The sequence below is a fragment of the Schistocerca gregaria genome, chromosome 1 (assembly GCF_023897955.1).
Source record: "Schistocerca gregaria isolate iqSchGreg1 chromosome 1, iqSchGreg1.2, whole genome shotgun sequence".
NCBI lineage: Eukaryota > Metazoa > Arthropoda > Insecta > Orthoptera > Acrididae > Schistocerca > Schistocerca gregaria.
Genome location: NC_064920.1, coordinates 902,591,694 through 902,609,686, shown reverse-complemented (window position 1 = coordinate 902,609,686; position 17,993 = coordinate 902,591,694). Strand labels below are relative to the sequence as shown.

Sequence of the window (17,993 nt, the reverse complement as noted above, 5' to 3'; positions counted from 1 at the left end):
TGCATGTTTCTAGGAAGAAGACTGCAGATTTGCTTATTATTTTGCTGCAGACGAATGTCTCTTGCAAAACAAACAGTGAGACCATATCCTAGCACACAATTACCAAATGAAATGTGCATATTTAATTATGGATTATCTGTGGGGGTGGAGATCTGAAAAACGTTATTTGTGTTGAACATCCAGATGTTGGATACTTGAACTAATTGTGACATGAATAAAATCAATTTGATAATTCAAGCTTGTTGTTTCTTTCATAAATTCTATTCACATTCACGTTAGTGTATATTCTAAGTAATCTGTGCATCACAATGTAGACACCTCAAAATTTGGGAAACTAACAATGACCTACAAATGATTCTGTGGTTTGAAAAATCAGCTCTGTAGTTTCTTAACCCAAGTGGTGTATTGTCTTTCCAGAACACTGGGGTACATAGCTATATACCAAAAAGATCTGGTATTGCATAGATCCAATGAATCAGTAAAAGAATTTTCAGGCACGTATTATCTGAAACTGCCATGTGTATTTCTATTTTGTTCTGTATCTGCTTTCTCTTTCACAAATAAATTAATTTCAGTCACTGTACCTGTTTATGATGTTTGACTTGCAATCTTTTTCACTTTTATCATGGGCTTTCATTTTTCTACATTCAGCAGCGCTGTGATCGTAAATAGCGGATATATCTTCAAAAGACCAACAAAATTAATATTGCATTCCGGCTTGTCCCTCATCTTCCTGGGTACACCAAGCAGGGTGGTGCAATGGTTAACACAATGGGCTAGATCGACTCGCATTCAGGAGGACAATGGTTCAAACGTGCGTCAGGTGTCCTGATTTAGGTTTTCTATGATTTCCCTACATTGTTTCAGGAAAATGCCGGAATGGTTCGTTTGAAAGGACACAACCAATTTTCTTCCCCATCCATCCCTAATCTGAGCTTGTGCTCAATCCCTAATGACCTTGTTGTTGACAGGACATTAAACACTAATCTCCTCCTCCTCCCCCTCCTCCTGGGTACAAAGACAACCACGCAACAAATGCAGGGACGTTCGTAAACTGTCACTAGCACAGATGTGATGTGTGGGAAAAGTGCTGCATGCTGCATTCATTTATTCATCTGGCAGGGACATGGCATGCCATATGGTTCAGTTATATCTCATCAATATGGTAGGTGCTGCTCCATTACGCTGTGTTTGTATCATCCTATGTTTCAAGTTTGATCCGTGCTTCGTGCCACACTATGTGCCATATCACTTGTCACATCACTTCAGTGGGTCCTGTCCCTTAGGTTTTTGTCAGTAATTTCACAGGTTCTCCAGCACCATCTTATAATTTACAAATTTGTTACTTTCCTTATTTTTACTACTGCTTTCTTGTTCCTGCTAGGCTTCAACTTTCAAAACAGGTACAATACATATGGTTCTCCAGTTGTTTAATAAAGCAAATCAAGTTAATTCAGTTTCTTCTACGTGCCTACAGCAAGGAAACGTTGAGGAGATGATGGGATGATATTGTTTTTATTTAGGAGTGATCCATTCTCTGCCTAGAAGAATCTGTCTCGTAGCATATGTGATGGCGTGTAATTGACATTTCATTAGGAACGTATGTATGTGGTACTATTACCTACCATGTGATGGAACTTTCCCTCACTTCATAGAGAAATTCTCCTCTCTGTGAGGCAGGCAACCATTCAGAATTGACACACAATGAATTGTGGGAGGTCTTGGTCACAGACTAATTTATTGATGTGTTTCAGTACATCAACATAAGACATAACTGTAATAAAAACAAAGAAATACAATATAAAATGATGCCTCATGAAAAATGTTTGTGTTTTGGACAGCAGTTTCCATTAATATGAGGCATGTTCAGAAAGTAAGTGTACTAGGTTGTGTACATAGAAAAAGTGTATAAAAAAAGAAATGCAGGATATTGTTGATTCACATGTTGATCTTTTCCACATAACCACCGTCTCGTTCAGTGCATATGGCAAAGAACTCGCCCTTCAGCCCCTTCTCTCACTTCAGAACTTCTTTCTGCATCTGCTTGTTGGTTGAAAATTTAATTCCACTCAATGTGTGCCTTTAGGGCGGTGATAAGGGGACAATCTAAGTTACGGGAGGGGGGGTTCAAAACATCTCAACCAAATTGCTCGAAGAGTGCCTTGGTGTCCAAGGCTATGTGAGGTCTAGCGTTGTGCAACAAGCATACTCCTCTTTGTAGTATTCCCCTCCTTTCATTTTGAATGCTCCTTTCTTTTTTTCTTTTAGCTTCTCACAATATCGATGTTCATTGATGGTCTCCTCTGAGGCAGAAATTCGACCAAAACTATGTATTTCCTGTCCCAAAATACTGAGGTAATGACTTTTTTCTCAAAATTGTGGTTTTGAATTTTTTTAACAGATGGGGAATTAGTGTGGTGCCAATGCGATGATTATCATTTTGTCTCAGGCATGTAAGGAACCACCCATATTTCATTTAAAGTCACGATAGAACTCAGAATATCCTCTCGTTCCACTTCAAATCGCTCAAGAAACTCGCATGCACTATTAACCCAGTTTTTCTTGTGCTGCTCTGTCAGCTGTTTCAGGATCCATCTTGCACACAGTTTGTGGTATCCCAGCATTTCTGTGAGTGAGTGTCTTGTATAAGAGAGTTCTGGAAGGTTGTGGAAACATCGCAGCAATTTTATCCACTGTCAATCAACAATCTTCACCAACAGTTTCTTCAGTTTTTTGCACCAAATCATCAGTCAAAATGGAAGGTCTAAGAGTCCTTTGTTCATCATGAATTTCGCGGTCGTCTCGCGGTTCTAGGCGCGCAGTCCGGAACTGCGCGACTGTTACGGTAGCAGGTTCGAATCCTGCCTCGGGCATGGATGTGTGTGATGTCCTTTGGTTAGTTAGGTTTAACTAGTTCTAAGTTCTAGGGGACTGATGACCTAAGATGTTAAGTCCCATAGTGCTCAGAGCCATTTGACCCATCATGAATTTTTGTTCTGCCTCCACTGAACAACAACAACTACTTTTGGTAGGTGTTATTCCTTGCATGAATGGGAAGTGGGTCACAGTGTGTGGCTCGCTCTTGATGGGATTTCTTACTGGCATCTTTCATGCAACTAGACAGTAAAACATGAGTTTATGTACTACCATGTTCCTGTGATGCTCGTCCTGAGCAGGGGATCCATGCTCTACCACTCAGTGTTTCCAACCCTCAAAAAATGAAAAACCACACCCCTTTATGGTTACAGTACACTTACTCTCCAAATATGTCCCTTACTTACGATCAGGTACAAAATCAAACCACTCAAGAGTGAGAGGGACATGAAGTACTGATAATATATCTTACATATGTGTGCTAACTGGCCATATGTTGATAAATGCAGTGGTTAGGAAAAAAATTTCCATCAACAGATGATGCTACAAATATACAGATAATAGTTGGCAGATAAAGAATGTACCCACTAGCATAGCATACAAAGAATGTAGCAATTATGTGCTATATGAACCTGAAAGACATGGAGGAACCATGCAAGCATTACACGTGAATTGTGTAATCTACAGATTTAAAATAAATAAATATAACAAAATACACCAACTTTATGAAGGATGTTAGCTGTTAAAATTATAAAACGTAGAGGAATTATTAAGTGAAACTTAAATGAAAACAAAGTGCAAGATATAATGTAGGAATGTTACAATATAGTTTGGTGGATGATAATGATTTAAGGATGGAATATGACATAGTTATATATAAGCAGTTACATGATAAGCATTGTTAACACAAAATGGATTTCTTTACCCAACAATATACAACAGTAAAAAGAAAATACATACATACACATTGTAAAAACATGAGATGTATCAATAATTAAAACATAAAGTGCCAGTCAATAAATTGATTAACATATTAAAAACGTAGAAACATGCTGTGATAAAAAGCTAAATATGAAGCTATGCTGAACCCAATATACATAATAGGAAATGTTTTGTATCAGTGCCAAGTATAGTCATCCTACTATAAAATGACATGCATATTGTGTCATCTGTAAAATCAGAAAAAAATACAAAATAATGTTAACGCAGTTGTAATGATTGAGTAATTAAGAGATAGTGTCAAAAATGATAACTAGAAGTTAAAAAAAAATAGAAACTAAAATATGATAGGAACTAAGTGTCCATGACAACACTCATACAACAGTCAACAACAGAAAGCCGGTCCTAATACGCTGGCCTAATGTCAGTCCACAGCCGGTCCTAATACGCTGGCCTAATGTCAGTCCACAGAGGATCATAAGTAGGTGTCACGTCAAACTGTGAGAAGAAAATTGCCATAACATACAACCCTCTTCAGTGAAAAAATGAAACAGTGGTTAATGTCATTTCAAATTGATGACCTATTTGTAAATAAGTTCTTTTTTTGGGGGGAGGGGCGGGGGAGATGAGAAGAACGGAGAGTAAGATAAGACTATTTCTCTGGTGCCTCGAATTACTCTCCCTTCTTTTGATTGCACTGTGTGAAACATATCACATACTCCATTGACTTTTAGTATTACTATTCCTCTTGCATCTTATCTTAACCTCTATTCTCACCCACACCCCCATCCTCCACCCACTGCCGCCGCCACCGCTTGTGTATAGACATCCAAGGCAACATGAGCTTTAATGTTACTTCATCAGCATACAATATAATGAGCATTTTAGGGAGTAGAATATAACATTATACTCTAGCACTTTATTGAGACTATAGTTGAAATTGCAGGAATCTAAAAGTTGTATCAACTGAGGTTATCATATACAATAATACTAACAACTATGTCTTAATCCAGAATTATATAATTCTAACCTGCAGCCATCAGCATAACTTAAAAAGTAAAGTAAGGCTGATACATGTATATGAAATTTTGACAGTCCACTCACCATTCCCAGTATTGACAACACATATGGGAAGAAGTACCTCCTGATTTACAATCAGTGCGCGATTCTCACTCTGAATGGAAACCACATATGAGGTTACGATGCCGTTACATGTTGCTAATGCGGGGTGTGTACGCATTGGGACAATGGAGAATCCGGGAAAAAGTCGGGAAGTTGTTCGTCTGGGAGAAAACTCGGGAAATTTTAGAATTGTGGAAATGTTTCATTGTTTTAGTCTTCGGTTAAATTTTTGTTATTTTGACTGATAAGAACTGATACTCTGACAAAGAATTTTCCTTTATTCTGCTACTGCAGAATAATACTTCAGCAATAAAACAAGAGAAAAACATGAACATAAAACTTAAGTTACAAAGGAAATGCGTCATTTACAATAACAAAACACAATGCACAGATAAGCGTCTCCCAACAGCAAAATGTGCCAAAGACTTTAGGACAAAGGCTATGCAGTACTTCATAACAAGAAACTGCTTTTGATGAGTGTAACATTACAACTGCTTACATTAGGTTCATTTGAACACTTGCCAGTGGGCTCAGGTGCATGTACAATTGAGCCACTTATGAGCAGCACGTGTAATGCTACCCAGAAAAACGTTTCTGGCATGCCCAAGCTGTCAGATGCGCAGTTCATCCTGAGTTTTAGTGGGGAGGGTGGTTAGTCTGTGACACTTAAGTTTTGTGATTTTTCTCTCCTGTCAATTGAAAACGAAACATTTCTGTGGCTGGGAGCTGTCAAGTGAACTAAAATACGTTCCCATAATTACAGAAGACTAAAACATGTTATTAGTTTCAGTTTCCTGATTTCAGGAATCGAGCATTAATTGCCTTGAGTGCAGTGAAGTTGTTTTTGTCAGTTTGCTAAAGAAATTTGGCTTAATCTTTTCCACAGAGGAGTGAATTTATTTGAAATGAAATACTTCATTCCACAGTATTGGCTAGCTTCAACTGTTTGCTGAATTTCAAATGCTTGTTTTCATCTTCTGGCATCATATTGTATGCTGATGGAATTATGCCGTAATAAAGAACCAAACATGAGATAATACAGTACTGGCACCCCCAAGAAAATTGACATCCCGAAAACCACACTGAAAAGCTTAATACCAGTTTCGGGGCTAGTTCATTGTGAATCTGGGCATAGGAATGTGGACTTTAAGCCAAATTATGCACTTTAGTATGGTTTTCGAAATTCCAATTCTCTCGGGATCTCCTCTGATGTTCTGTTTCTCTTATGACATAATTTCAAGTCTCTTAACGTAATATCAGGATGTATACGACCCAAGACAATTGGGAGATCTGGGAAAAAAACAGGTATTTTTCATCCTGGAGAAAACCGATAAAAACCCGGGAATTTTTCATTGTTTTAGTTTTCAGTAACATTTTTGTAATTTTGACTAGTAAGAACCGATACTCTAACAAAGGATATTACTGTATCCCACTACTCCAGAATAATACTTCAACAATAAAACAAACGAGAAAAAACGAAAATAAGTTAAATTGCAAAGGAGTTATGCCCTATACAATGACGACACACAGTGTTCGTGCAAGTGTCTGCTAACAGCAAAATGTGGCACAGGCATTAGGAAGACTATGCAATGCTTCATAACAACAAATTGCCTCTGGTGAGAGTGAAGTCACACTGTTTACATTAGATTCATTTTAGCAGTTACGAGCGGGCTCGTGCGCATGCACAGTTCAGTCGCATTTGAGTAGTAGATTATCCCGTTTCTGGCCACAGGAATGTTGCTGTTGGCTGTGCAAGCAGTCGCAGCAAGCAGCTAGATGCTACCAGGAAAGGGGGCCGCCAAATTCATATTCTTGAGGGTGAAAAAGACTTGTTTTACAAAGCACCTAACATCCAGGGCACGTTGGTCTATCGATTATTCATATTATTTTGAAACACATCCTTGTTGGTTTTTGAACACATTCTAAGTCGATTCCGGAATGAATTAAAAGTTGATTTTTGAATGCATGCATAGTGTACGTGATGTGTCTGCCAAGGGAATCCTCGCCACATCTAGAAATAAACTTTCCTGCAGACAAAACGGGATGGAATAAAGCCGAACTGGTGAATACCAACTGCTACTTGTTATTTGGTTGATTCGGTTTGCGAATGTTCAGCATTGTTATAATTACTAGCAAAATCCATAGATTCAGACTACCAGAGTGGAAATAAATGACTAACAGGAATAACAGCTAAGAAAGATTACATATTATCTTCTCGGTGTATCCAGGAAAGTGAAATTTTTACAGAAAATTTTTGGCCAGATCGCTACACTAGACAGGGCCAATTGTAGTCCCTGGCTAGCAGCCTCTTAGGTTACATTCTGAGAGTAGCAAAGAAAACACATTGTACAAACACTTAATAACGCCTAACTGGAGAATAACCACCGGAGAATGAGTTTTGACAGTTGTAGGAATAGTTACGGAATTACTGATAACAAGACTGTTTTTTAGAACGAGGAAGGAGAAGAAACGGGGACATCACACAAATTATGGAAGAATATGATGATTACAGATTTATACAAAAATTTCATTCTACTTCTTTTCAGTCTCCTGCATGAGAAACTTGAGCATATGAATGAAACGTGAAACTATTTCCTAACGTAAAGCTTTTTGCTTGTAGTAGGCCAAATAGGTATTTTGTATTGGTACCTCGTAAATTATATTCTGTCGTATTATAAAAATGATCATTATTGCCAAAACAGTCTCGCTTACTTGGTATGTGGCTACAATATTAGAAAGGCCTATTTTGTTGTATCCAGCACACAGTGACAAATTAGACGTAATCAGATTGAGAAATCACACCAGTCTTGGGTACTATTTGTATTAACAACTTTTTCAGTATTAGACAATGGCATTTCTATTTTTTATGTAGTAAAATATTTGACAAACTGTGAGAATGTAATAGTTCTTTCGCAGAAAGGAAAGCACATCATGTAAAGCTGTAGCAAGATTAGAGAGAAAAATCGATAGGACCTAAGTATTGAAGAAATATGTACTGTCTTGCCTGTCTGTTGTCTTTACTAGTTTTACGTATCCTATATTTAATTTTATGTCACACAGAAGAGCAAGCTATTAGCTAATAGGCAATAGAGAGTCCATATTTTCTGAAGAGTTCTTGTTCTCATGGTTACAAATAATCCTATCCAGTATTAATTGTGAGGTGGTATTAATTTAATTTCCACAGTTTGAGTTCCACAAAGCGAAATACAGTGACGTGTGGGTTAACAATGTTGTTTAAAGATGTGTGGCACAACACTGCACACTTAAGACCAAATAGCATGTCTTACATTTTCTCGAAGACATGTTTTATGTATCAGTCTCTTCAGAAAGATGTCCGCTACAAAATGAACTTATTTTTGGAAAGTCATTTTAATATTACTGTTGCGCGCAAAGCAGTCTGAGTTATAGTGGGAGGACGGCATAGTCTCCAAATGACCTGTTTTTACATTTAGTGATTTTTCTGTTTCCTCTTCGTTTACTGCTCTCAAGTCAAATGAAAACAAGACAGATTTCTGTGGCTGGGAGCTATCAAGTGAATTAAAATACATTCACATAATTAGGAAAGGCTAAAATATGTTACTAGTTTCAGATTTTATTTTATTTCCACCTTTCTGATAGTCAAGCATTAATCGCCTTGCAGAACAATAAAGTTGTCGGTTAGCTAAATAAATTTTGGCTTTTATTAAGCTTTCCTGCTGAGACAGGAAACGCATTCCACACTATTGGCTAGTGTCAGAATGTGCACTGTAAGGCAAACTATGCATTTTAGTATGGTTCATGAAATTCTGAAGCTCTGACAGTATCCTCTTGACATCTATTTCTTTTATAACATAATGTAATGTTTTACACGTACAAACATACAGGCTTCCTTCGTCGCCATAGGTGCGCAAGTGCGGCGACGCCTCTTATCTTGCACTTTCTGGCAACTGCTGAAATGAATCAAAACAGGTCACGGGAAAATATTGTGAATTGTTGTTCGAAAATCGTTATTTTCAAAGTAAATTTCCTTTTACACAAGATGAACTATGTGCGAGAATGTGCCATGAATTTCTTAAATCACAGAGCATTTGCTTTCATTTAAAAATCAACTCTTTGATGATGACGAGCGATTTAGGAGAATTTTGAGCCCAGAAGATGGGATATTTATGTTGGTATTAAAAATTTTACTGCCGTATTTGTGTGATGTATCTGAAAGTGTAACATTTGCGCTAAACAGGTCAACATTATATGTGAAAGCTTAGCTTCCCTTGTAGCTTATTAATCTTCGAGACAAATATAATGTCCAAAAGCTTTTCTTTTCTTTTCTTGTAGCAATACTATGTATATTAATTTAAACCATTAACTTTTCCTGTTGGTGGAATTCGAATGTATACTTTTGTAATACGAAAGTATGCAGCGTACATGTTGCTGTACATCAAAGATCTTTCCAAAATGTGTTTTTCCCTGTGAGTTTCATTTTATAAAGTGCCGGGAAATTCTGCGCTGCTGTATTAAACAATATCCATTCAATGGATAAGTTTTACAGTTCTGAGGGACAGTATATTGTCACTTTAACATGGAAAAAGTGTATTTTCACTCAGAGGAAAATGTATTTTTAACTGGGAGATCCGGGAAAAATCCAGGATATTTTTGTTTTCCTTGTCCACGTATACGCCCTGTATATACATATGAATATACATAAATGTTCACTTCAAGATTAATATGCAGGTTGATGACAAAACGTGTTTAAACACTTGTCTGGTACTTCCTCTACACTCGGCATTTTTCTTAATTTATGTTGTTTATGTCTTAAACTTTCAGGACTCCATTCTTTGGTAAATAATAGACTTACAGTACAGCATTTTTTGTCATTGTATCACCCCACAAGGCCTTATATTTACTCGTGGTGTAGAATTTAAACTGCCAGTTATACAGGTTCTAGGCTTCACAAATAACCTTGTTAATTTTTTATACAGTTTGAAAATGTCACGAAAGACTTACCTTTCTTAGTTCTGTTGCATACAAACAACTGTTTTTGTATTTTTGCAATTAATTTGTATTCCTTCTTAGTAGCTTGTCATATTGCTGTATGGATGCTACTTACCAGTAATTGAGAGTTCAAATAAATAAATAAATAAATAAAATCAATGTTAAAATCCATACATAGCAAAATGTTAGGGTGTTTATAGAGTTACAGAGTCTAGTTCTGACATGAATATTTACTAAAGCCTACTTTCTTGTTTTGCATTCCTTATTTGGTTAAGATGTGATAAAACAAATGGCCCAAGTACAATAACTCAATATGTCCCCTCTGAACGACATGCCACAGTGCCACCCATGGTCACATGATGCCCCACTACATACAAGACTCCAAATAGAAATGAGACAAAAGGTATATGAGCAGAGCAAATGCTAAGCATGCGCTTTCTACATCGTCATAGCTGTGCATGTGCAGTAATGCCTGTTTTTTGGTGCTCTCTGGCAACACCTCAAATGCACCAATTTCTTACAGGTTGCTGGAAATTCTGCATGTGCTGATTCGAAAAGTGTTACTTTCAAAGTGAATTTCCTTTTATGTGAGATGAATAATGTTGCATGTGGGAAATTGTGATAAAATCCGTAGCTCACAGAGCATTTGCTCTCATTTAAAACTTAACAATTTGAGGACCAGCCACTTAGAAAAATTTTGGTAACAGAAAACCAGACATTTATGTCATTATTTAAAATTTCAATGGGAAATTCTACACCGGCATATAAAACTTTAACCATTCAAAGGATTGATAAGGTATACAGTTACAGTGGGAAGTATACTGTCACTTAACACAGAAAAAGTGTATTTTCACCTGGGAAAAATTGTGTGTTCACTCGAGAAAAATTGTACTTTTAACCGGGAAATCCAAGAAAAAATCCAGGAATTTATTTCCTTGTCGGCATATACACCCTTTAATAGCATTAGCTGTTTTGAATAGTGAGTGCTTAAAAATGACATGGTGTGAATGTTGTTAAGAAAGAAATAAAAAAAATTAATACAGGGAAAAAAGTGTAAAAAGGACAAATTTAGTGCTTGATTCATGAACGACTTTAACGTGCAGATGGAAAATGTGGAGACATTCATACCTGACATCTCTGTGTTTAAATTATTTACCTTCCATGTCTCTTTTTATGTTTTCTTGTTCTGAATCTCATCTCTTGTAAATACTGTTCTGCCTGCTTAATATGTGATTTCTAGCTCCGTTTATCAATAACTTTTTCTTCTCCTTCTGAGACTCTCAGAAAAAATCTTGCAGCTGCATTTCATCAACATTGTCTATTTCTCCTTATTAGTAAAACATGAAGTGATTAAGAAGCTTAATGAAATAATGTAAATAAAATAGAAAGAAACTTCCACATGGGAAAAAAATATTAAAAACAAAGATTCCAAGACTTACCAAGCGGGAAAGCGCCGGTAGATAGGCACAATAAATAAAACACACACACAGAATTTCTAGCTTTCGCAACCGACGGTTGCTTCTTCAGGAAAGAGGGAAGGAGAGGGAAAGACGAAAGGATGTGGGTTTTAAGGGAGAGGGTAAGGAGTCATTCCAATCCCGGGAGCGGAAAGACTTACTTTAGGGGGAAAAAAAGACAGGTGTACACTCGCACGCACACACACACATATCCATCTGCACATACACAGACACAAGCAGACATTTGTAAAGGCAAAGAGTTCGGGCAGAGATGTCAGTCGGGGCGGAAGTACAGAGGCAAAGAAGTTGTTGAAAGACAGGTGAGGTATGAGCGGCGGCAACTTGAAATTAGCGGAGGTTGAGGCCTGGTGGATATCGAGAAGAGAGGCTATACTGAAGGGCGAGTTCCCATCTCCGGAGTTCGGATAGGTTGGTGTTTGTGGGAAGTATCCAGATAACCCGGACAGTGTAACACTGTGCCAAGATGTGCTGGCCGTGCACCAAGGCATGTTTAGCCACAGGGTGATCCTCATTACCAACAAACACTGTTTGCCTGTGTCCATTCATGTGAATGGACAGTTTGTTGCTGGTCATTCCCACATAGGAAGCATCACAGTGCAGGCAGGTCAGTTGGTAAATCACGTGGGTGCTTTCACACGTGGCTCTGCCTTTGATCGTGTACACCTTCCGGGTTACAGGACTGGAGTAGGTGGTGGTGGGAGGGTGCATAGGACAGGTTTTACACCGGGGGCGGTTGCAAGGGTAGGAGTCAGAGGGAAGGTGGCTTGGGAATTTCATAGGGATGAACCAAGAGGTTACGAAGGTTAGGTGGATGGCGGAAAGACACTCTTGGTGGAATGGGGAGGATTTCATGAAGGATGGATCTCATTTCGGGGCAGGATTTTAGGAAGTCGTATCCCTGCTGGAGAGCCACATTCAGAGTCTGATCTAGTCCCGGGAAGTATCCTGTCACAAGTGGGGCACTTTTAAGGTTCTTCTGTGAGAGGTTCTGGGTTTGAGGGGATGAGGAAGTGTCTCTGGTTATTTGCTTCTGTACCAGGTCGGGAGGGTAGTTGCGGGATGCGAAAGCTGTTTTCAGGTTGTTGGTGTAATGGTTCAGGGATTCTGGACTGGAGCAGATTCGTTTGCTACGAAGGCCTAGGCTGTAGGGAAGGGACCGCTTGATATGGAATGGGTGGCAGCTGTCATAATGGAGGTACTGTTGCTTGTTGATGGGTTTGATGTGGACGGATGTGTGAAGCTGGCCATTGGACTGATGGAGGTTAACCTCAAGGAAAGTGGCATGGGATTTGGAGTAGGACCAGGTGAATCTGATGGAACCAAAGGAGTTGAGGTTGGAGAGGAAATTCAGGAGTTGTTTTTCACTGTGAGTCCAGATCATGAAGATGTCGTCAATAAATCTGTACCAAACTTTGGGTTGGCAGGCTTGGGTAACCAAGAAGGCTTCCTCTAAGCGACCCATAAATAGGTTGGCATACGAGGGAGCCATCCTGGTACTCATGGCTGTTCCCTTTAATTGTTGGTATGTCTGGCCTTCAAAAGTGAAGAAGTTGTGGGTCAGGATGAAGCTGGCTAAGGTGACGAGGAAAGAGGTTTTAGGTAGGGTGGCAGGTGATCGGCGTGAAAGGAAGTGCTCCATTGCAGCGAGGCCCTGGACGTGCAGGATATTTGTGTATAGGGAAGTGGCATCAATGGTTACAAGGATGGTGTCCGGGTTTCATATATATATATATAAAACAGAAAGAAACTTCCACATGGGAAAAATATATTAAAAACAAAGATTCCAAGACCCACCAAGCGGGAAAGCGCCGGCAGACAGGCACATGAACAAAACACACAAACACACACACAGAATTACGAGCTTTCGCAACTGGCAGTTGCTTCGTCAGGAAAGAGGGAAGGAGAGGGAAAAATGAAAGGATGTGGGTTTTAAGGGAGAGGGTAAGGAGTCATTCCAATCCCGGGAGCGGAAAGACTTCCCTTAGGGGAAAAAAAGGACAGGTGTACACTCGCGCACACACACACACACACACACACATATCCATCCGCACATACACAGACACCATATATATATATATATATATATATTAAAAACAAAGATTCCAAGACTTACCAAGCGGGAAAGCGCCGGCAGACAGGCACAATGAACAAAACACACAAACACACACACACACAATTACTAGCTTTCGCAACCAATGGTTGCTTCTTCAGGAAAGAGGGAAGGAGAGGGAAAGACGAAAGGATGTGGGTTTTAAGGGAGAGGGTAAGGAGTCATTCCAATCCCGGGAGTGGAAAGACTTCCCTTAGGGGGAAAAAAGGACACGTGTACACTCGTGTGTGTGTGTGTGTGTGTGTGTGTGTGTGTGTGTGTGTGTGTGTGACATAAACAAAATCTAAAACCATAAAGCTAAATAGAAAGGGAAGGTGATACATTACTCCTTTCAGTAGTGGTTGAGTTTTGATGTATTTAGTGGCATATATGTGTATAATTAATCATAAATGTACTAAGGAGTGATACTATTTGCCCGCTTACTCATTTCAGATTTTTTTCCAATTGCGTGTGCTGATTTACTAAACGACCTAAGGAAGAGTGATCTCTTCATGTACTTTGTTGAGGCAGGTCTCCTTTCAGACATTGTTGTATAGTACTGTGTTTATAAAACCTACAAGTTTTGTCAATTCAGAGTACATAGTTTTTGAGATACAGGTACATAGGGCCAAATTTGGCACAAAGGATAAATTAGCTGCATAAATAAGTAACATTTAAACCATTGTGTCTCAAAGAGAATACCTGATCCATATGTGGTGTTAACTGCCATTTGAAATAGCAGTATTTCATCTACAAAATATCAGAAATCCTTCCTTGCTTTTTTTTTCCATGAAGGTCTACAATTATCAAGTAATGTTAATTTTGTAACAGAGAACTGATAATTTTTGATCCTTTCGTTTGATATCAGTGCATGCATTTGTATTTTACTGGCAAGAGAAGTACAATTAGTACAACCTTGTATCTCATCATATATGTAAATTAAAGGGATGACAATTGCCAAAAACTGAATTTTGTGTGGGACAGCAAATAAATAAATAAATCTGGAAAAAATCCTCCACCCATGGCTGGACACGCCTGGCTATTGTGCATAGCTTTGTCTTGGCCATAGGAATACCAGTGTTTTACTAACAGGTAATTGTAAAATCCACCAAGGATTAAATCAAGCATTTAACTGCATATATACAATTACTTCAAAAATATCTACATTTTATGATGCACCAAAATTTTCATTTGCGTGAGAAAATTAATTAATAATTGTATATATTCAATGGAAAAAAAGCAGTTGTGGAAATTTGTTCTTTTATGGCTAGAAGAATGCTGTTTCAAACAATGGTTAACATGAGTATGGATCAGGCCATATTTTTGAGATGCTATGATTTAAAAGTTGCTTCTTTTTTGGGGTAATTTTTCTTTTATCAGCTTCAACCCCATACATCTTAAGTAGTATAAACTCAAAAAAAAGTGATTAAAACATGCAGATTTTATAAAACAGGCTACTTGCCAACAATGCCATGGAAGAAGAGCGTAAACTATTTTGAAGGGAGGAATTTAGGCTCATCATACCAATTACACATCAATTACCACAATATTCACTGAAATACAAGCACTTTAAAGTTGACAAGAATTTTTGAGTTGTTGTCCTGACATTTTATCACTCTTCACTTAAGAGTGTCTTATAAAGTACTGAAATTTGTCTAAAAACATGGGTAAATAATTTTGGCGACATATTTATGAACAAAATACGTGATGTTTGATTGGCAAACATCTCTGAAACTACACCGCTTGACATAGAATCACTAATAGATTTTAAAATATCTAAAATAATGCAAAGGCAACCACTCACGTACACTGGATGGTGTGTGCGGCATAGAAACACATAAGTTAACAGTAAACAGTATTTGCACTAGCTTTTGGGCTTTTGCTCTTCTTCTAGTTGAAGTGTGTGCGCTCTCTCTCTCTCTCTCTCTCTCTCTCTCTCTCTCTCTCTCTCTCTCTCTCACACACACACACACACACACACACACACACACACACACACACACACACACACACACACACACACATTTGTACTCAAAACAAGACCATTTAGTGTGAAGACTGACTGTGCTGCTCTTTTATAGCTTAATGTAAACAGTCAATAAATCTTATGGATATTGGTTAAACCTCTTATAGTAAAGTTCAGTTTGCAGTTGTAGGGTGGAATTTTGTGAACTCTGGATGCATTACTCTTTTACCAAAATCAGTTAACTTATTTGTCAGATATAAAAATATTGTGCTGGAATACACGGAAATACATGTTTAAGAATAGAGTGATAAAGAGCAGCTAGTAAGTAGTACTTTCTCAAAGAGGGTGTTGTGTACTTTCCGATAAAATGGCTTGTTGCTTCATAATGGTTACACTCTGTACAATTATGTTCAGAATTTTATGTAATACTAATCTTGTTTATACTCATAGATTTTGCTTTAAACACTCATTTTATTCTCTTTCTTACTATGTGAACATTAATTATTCCAGGCAAATCATCTCTTGTTACTACACTGTTACGACTCACAGAACTTTCTGGAGGGAGTATTCTCATTGATGGTATTGACATATCAAAAATTGGGCTTCATGATTTACGATCTGCCATAGCCATCATTCCTCAGGACCCTGTACTCTTTCAGGGAACTGTGAGATACAACTTAGATCCATTTAATGAGCACACTGATGAAAAAATATGGGAAGCACTGGAGAAGGCACATCTCAAAGAAAAGGTATATCTTTTTTATGTCTTTGTTTAGAAACTTTAAATTTAATAACAACTCTAAAATCTGAACTAAGACTCAAATTAATAAGAGTATAAAACATATAATTGCCTGAAAATGCAGCAATCATGGGGACCATAAAGCATTCTGTTGAAACCACAGATTAAGAGAAAGAACAAGGTATATACGTCCTGGGAAATCTGGAAAAAGCCAGTGAATTTTTTCACGTGGAAAAAATGTGGGTGGACCTCGAGAACTTTAGAATTCTGGAAATTTTTCGCTGTTTTAGTTTTCAGTTAAATTTTTGTAATTTTGACTGGTAAGAACTGTTACTCTGACAAAGAATTTTACTTTATTTTGCAACTCCAGCAGTAAAACTTAAATAAAAGAAAAACACCAAAATAAAACTTTCTTTGCAAAGAAAGTGCACCATTTACACCAGTAAAACTCAGTGCACACACAAGTGTCTGCTGACGGCAAAATGTGTCAAAAACTCTGCAATACTTGTAACGACAAACTGCTTTGATCCAGGGCCGATTAGGATAATGACAGTTTCACAATAATTCCTGAAAATGTGATGTCACATGCAATATTGACGACTGCAGGGGTGTCTATCGACTTTGTGACAGGGAAGAATATGAATATTATTGCTCCTCGATTTACTCACTGTAATTTAAGCTGACCGCCTAGGTTCCTGCCTAACCAACACTGGAAAACATTTTTGATGACCAATATTGTATGTGAAAGCATAAGTTGTCTTGTAGGTATTCAGTATGTATATTAATTTAAACCATTAACTTTTCCTATTTGTGTGTTCCTGCTACTTAACAATAATGTTTCTCTGGGCTGACTACATCATGTGTCCTCTGCTATGAATATCTGCTGTATTTGGATGGCTAGATCACATGACATGAGCTATGGTTGGCTGACAAAAGTGCATTACAATCTGGATTTCAGTTCTTTGGTAACCACCATGCTTCATTTAATAGAATTGGTTTTTATATTTTCATGATAAGAAAATATACAATGTAAATGTAGTCACGTATCAAAGATCTTTCCAAAACGAATGTGTGGCCTTTAGCGATATACATTGAATATGTGACTCAATGTTGGCTACTCAACTCCAGTGATGATGCTAATTATGGTAAATGTTTACTGTGTGGCTAGGGGAACATACACACACCAAAAAAAGTTTTGCTTCACCCTGATTCCCAGAACTCCTGAAGATAGATGTTGACTGTGGATATTGTATGTCAGACACAGTCCCTTTGACTGTTCAGAGATGTCACTAAAGTTGCCCAAAGATGTAAACAACCATGCATGAGCAGCACATATTAGATGGAGGGGGTCTGACAGCTGATCAGTTCCAGTCATTCCACCAGGAAGGAGGTAAACGGCTAGTGTTGTCTGTAGTTCAACCATGCCTAGACGGTCAATACTAGGCGGTTCGATCGTGTCTGCATTTTTACTTTGTTCCAGGAAGGGCTCTCAACAAGGGAAGCGTCCAGGGGCCTCGGAGTGATCCAAAGCGGTGTTGTTCGAACATGGAGGAGAGACAGAAATTGTCGATGACATGCCTTTCTTGGGCTGCCCAAGGGCTACTACTGCAATGGATGATCACTACCTACGGATTATGGCTCAGAGGAACCCTGACAGCAACGCCACCTTATTGAATAAGGCTTTTTGTGCAGCCACAGGATGTCATGTTATGACTCAAACTGTGCACAGTAGGCTGTATGACACACAACTTCATTTCCAACGTCCATGGCGAGGTCCATCTTTGCAACCACGACACCATGCAGTGCAGTACAGATGGG

General features: G+C 38.2%; 1 protein-coding gene across 1 annotated transcript in view; it reads left to right on the top strand.

The window, feature by feature from the left end:
* LOC126274593 (ATP-binding cassette sub-family C member 5-like) overlaps positions 1 to 17,993 on the top strand; it is a 271,486-nt gene that overhangs the window by 237,491 nt on the left and 16,002 nt on the right. The window contains exon 24 of the mRNA XM_049977127.1: positions 15,947 to 16,185. Coding sequence (XP_049833084.1) covers positions 15,947 to 16,185 — 239 coding nt within the window. The remainder of the gene's footprint in view (positions 1 to 15,946; positions 16,186 to 17,993) is intronic.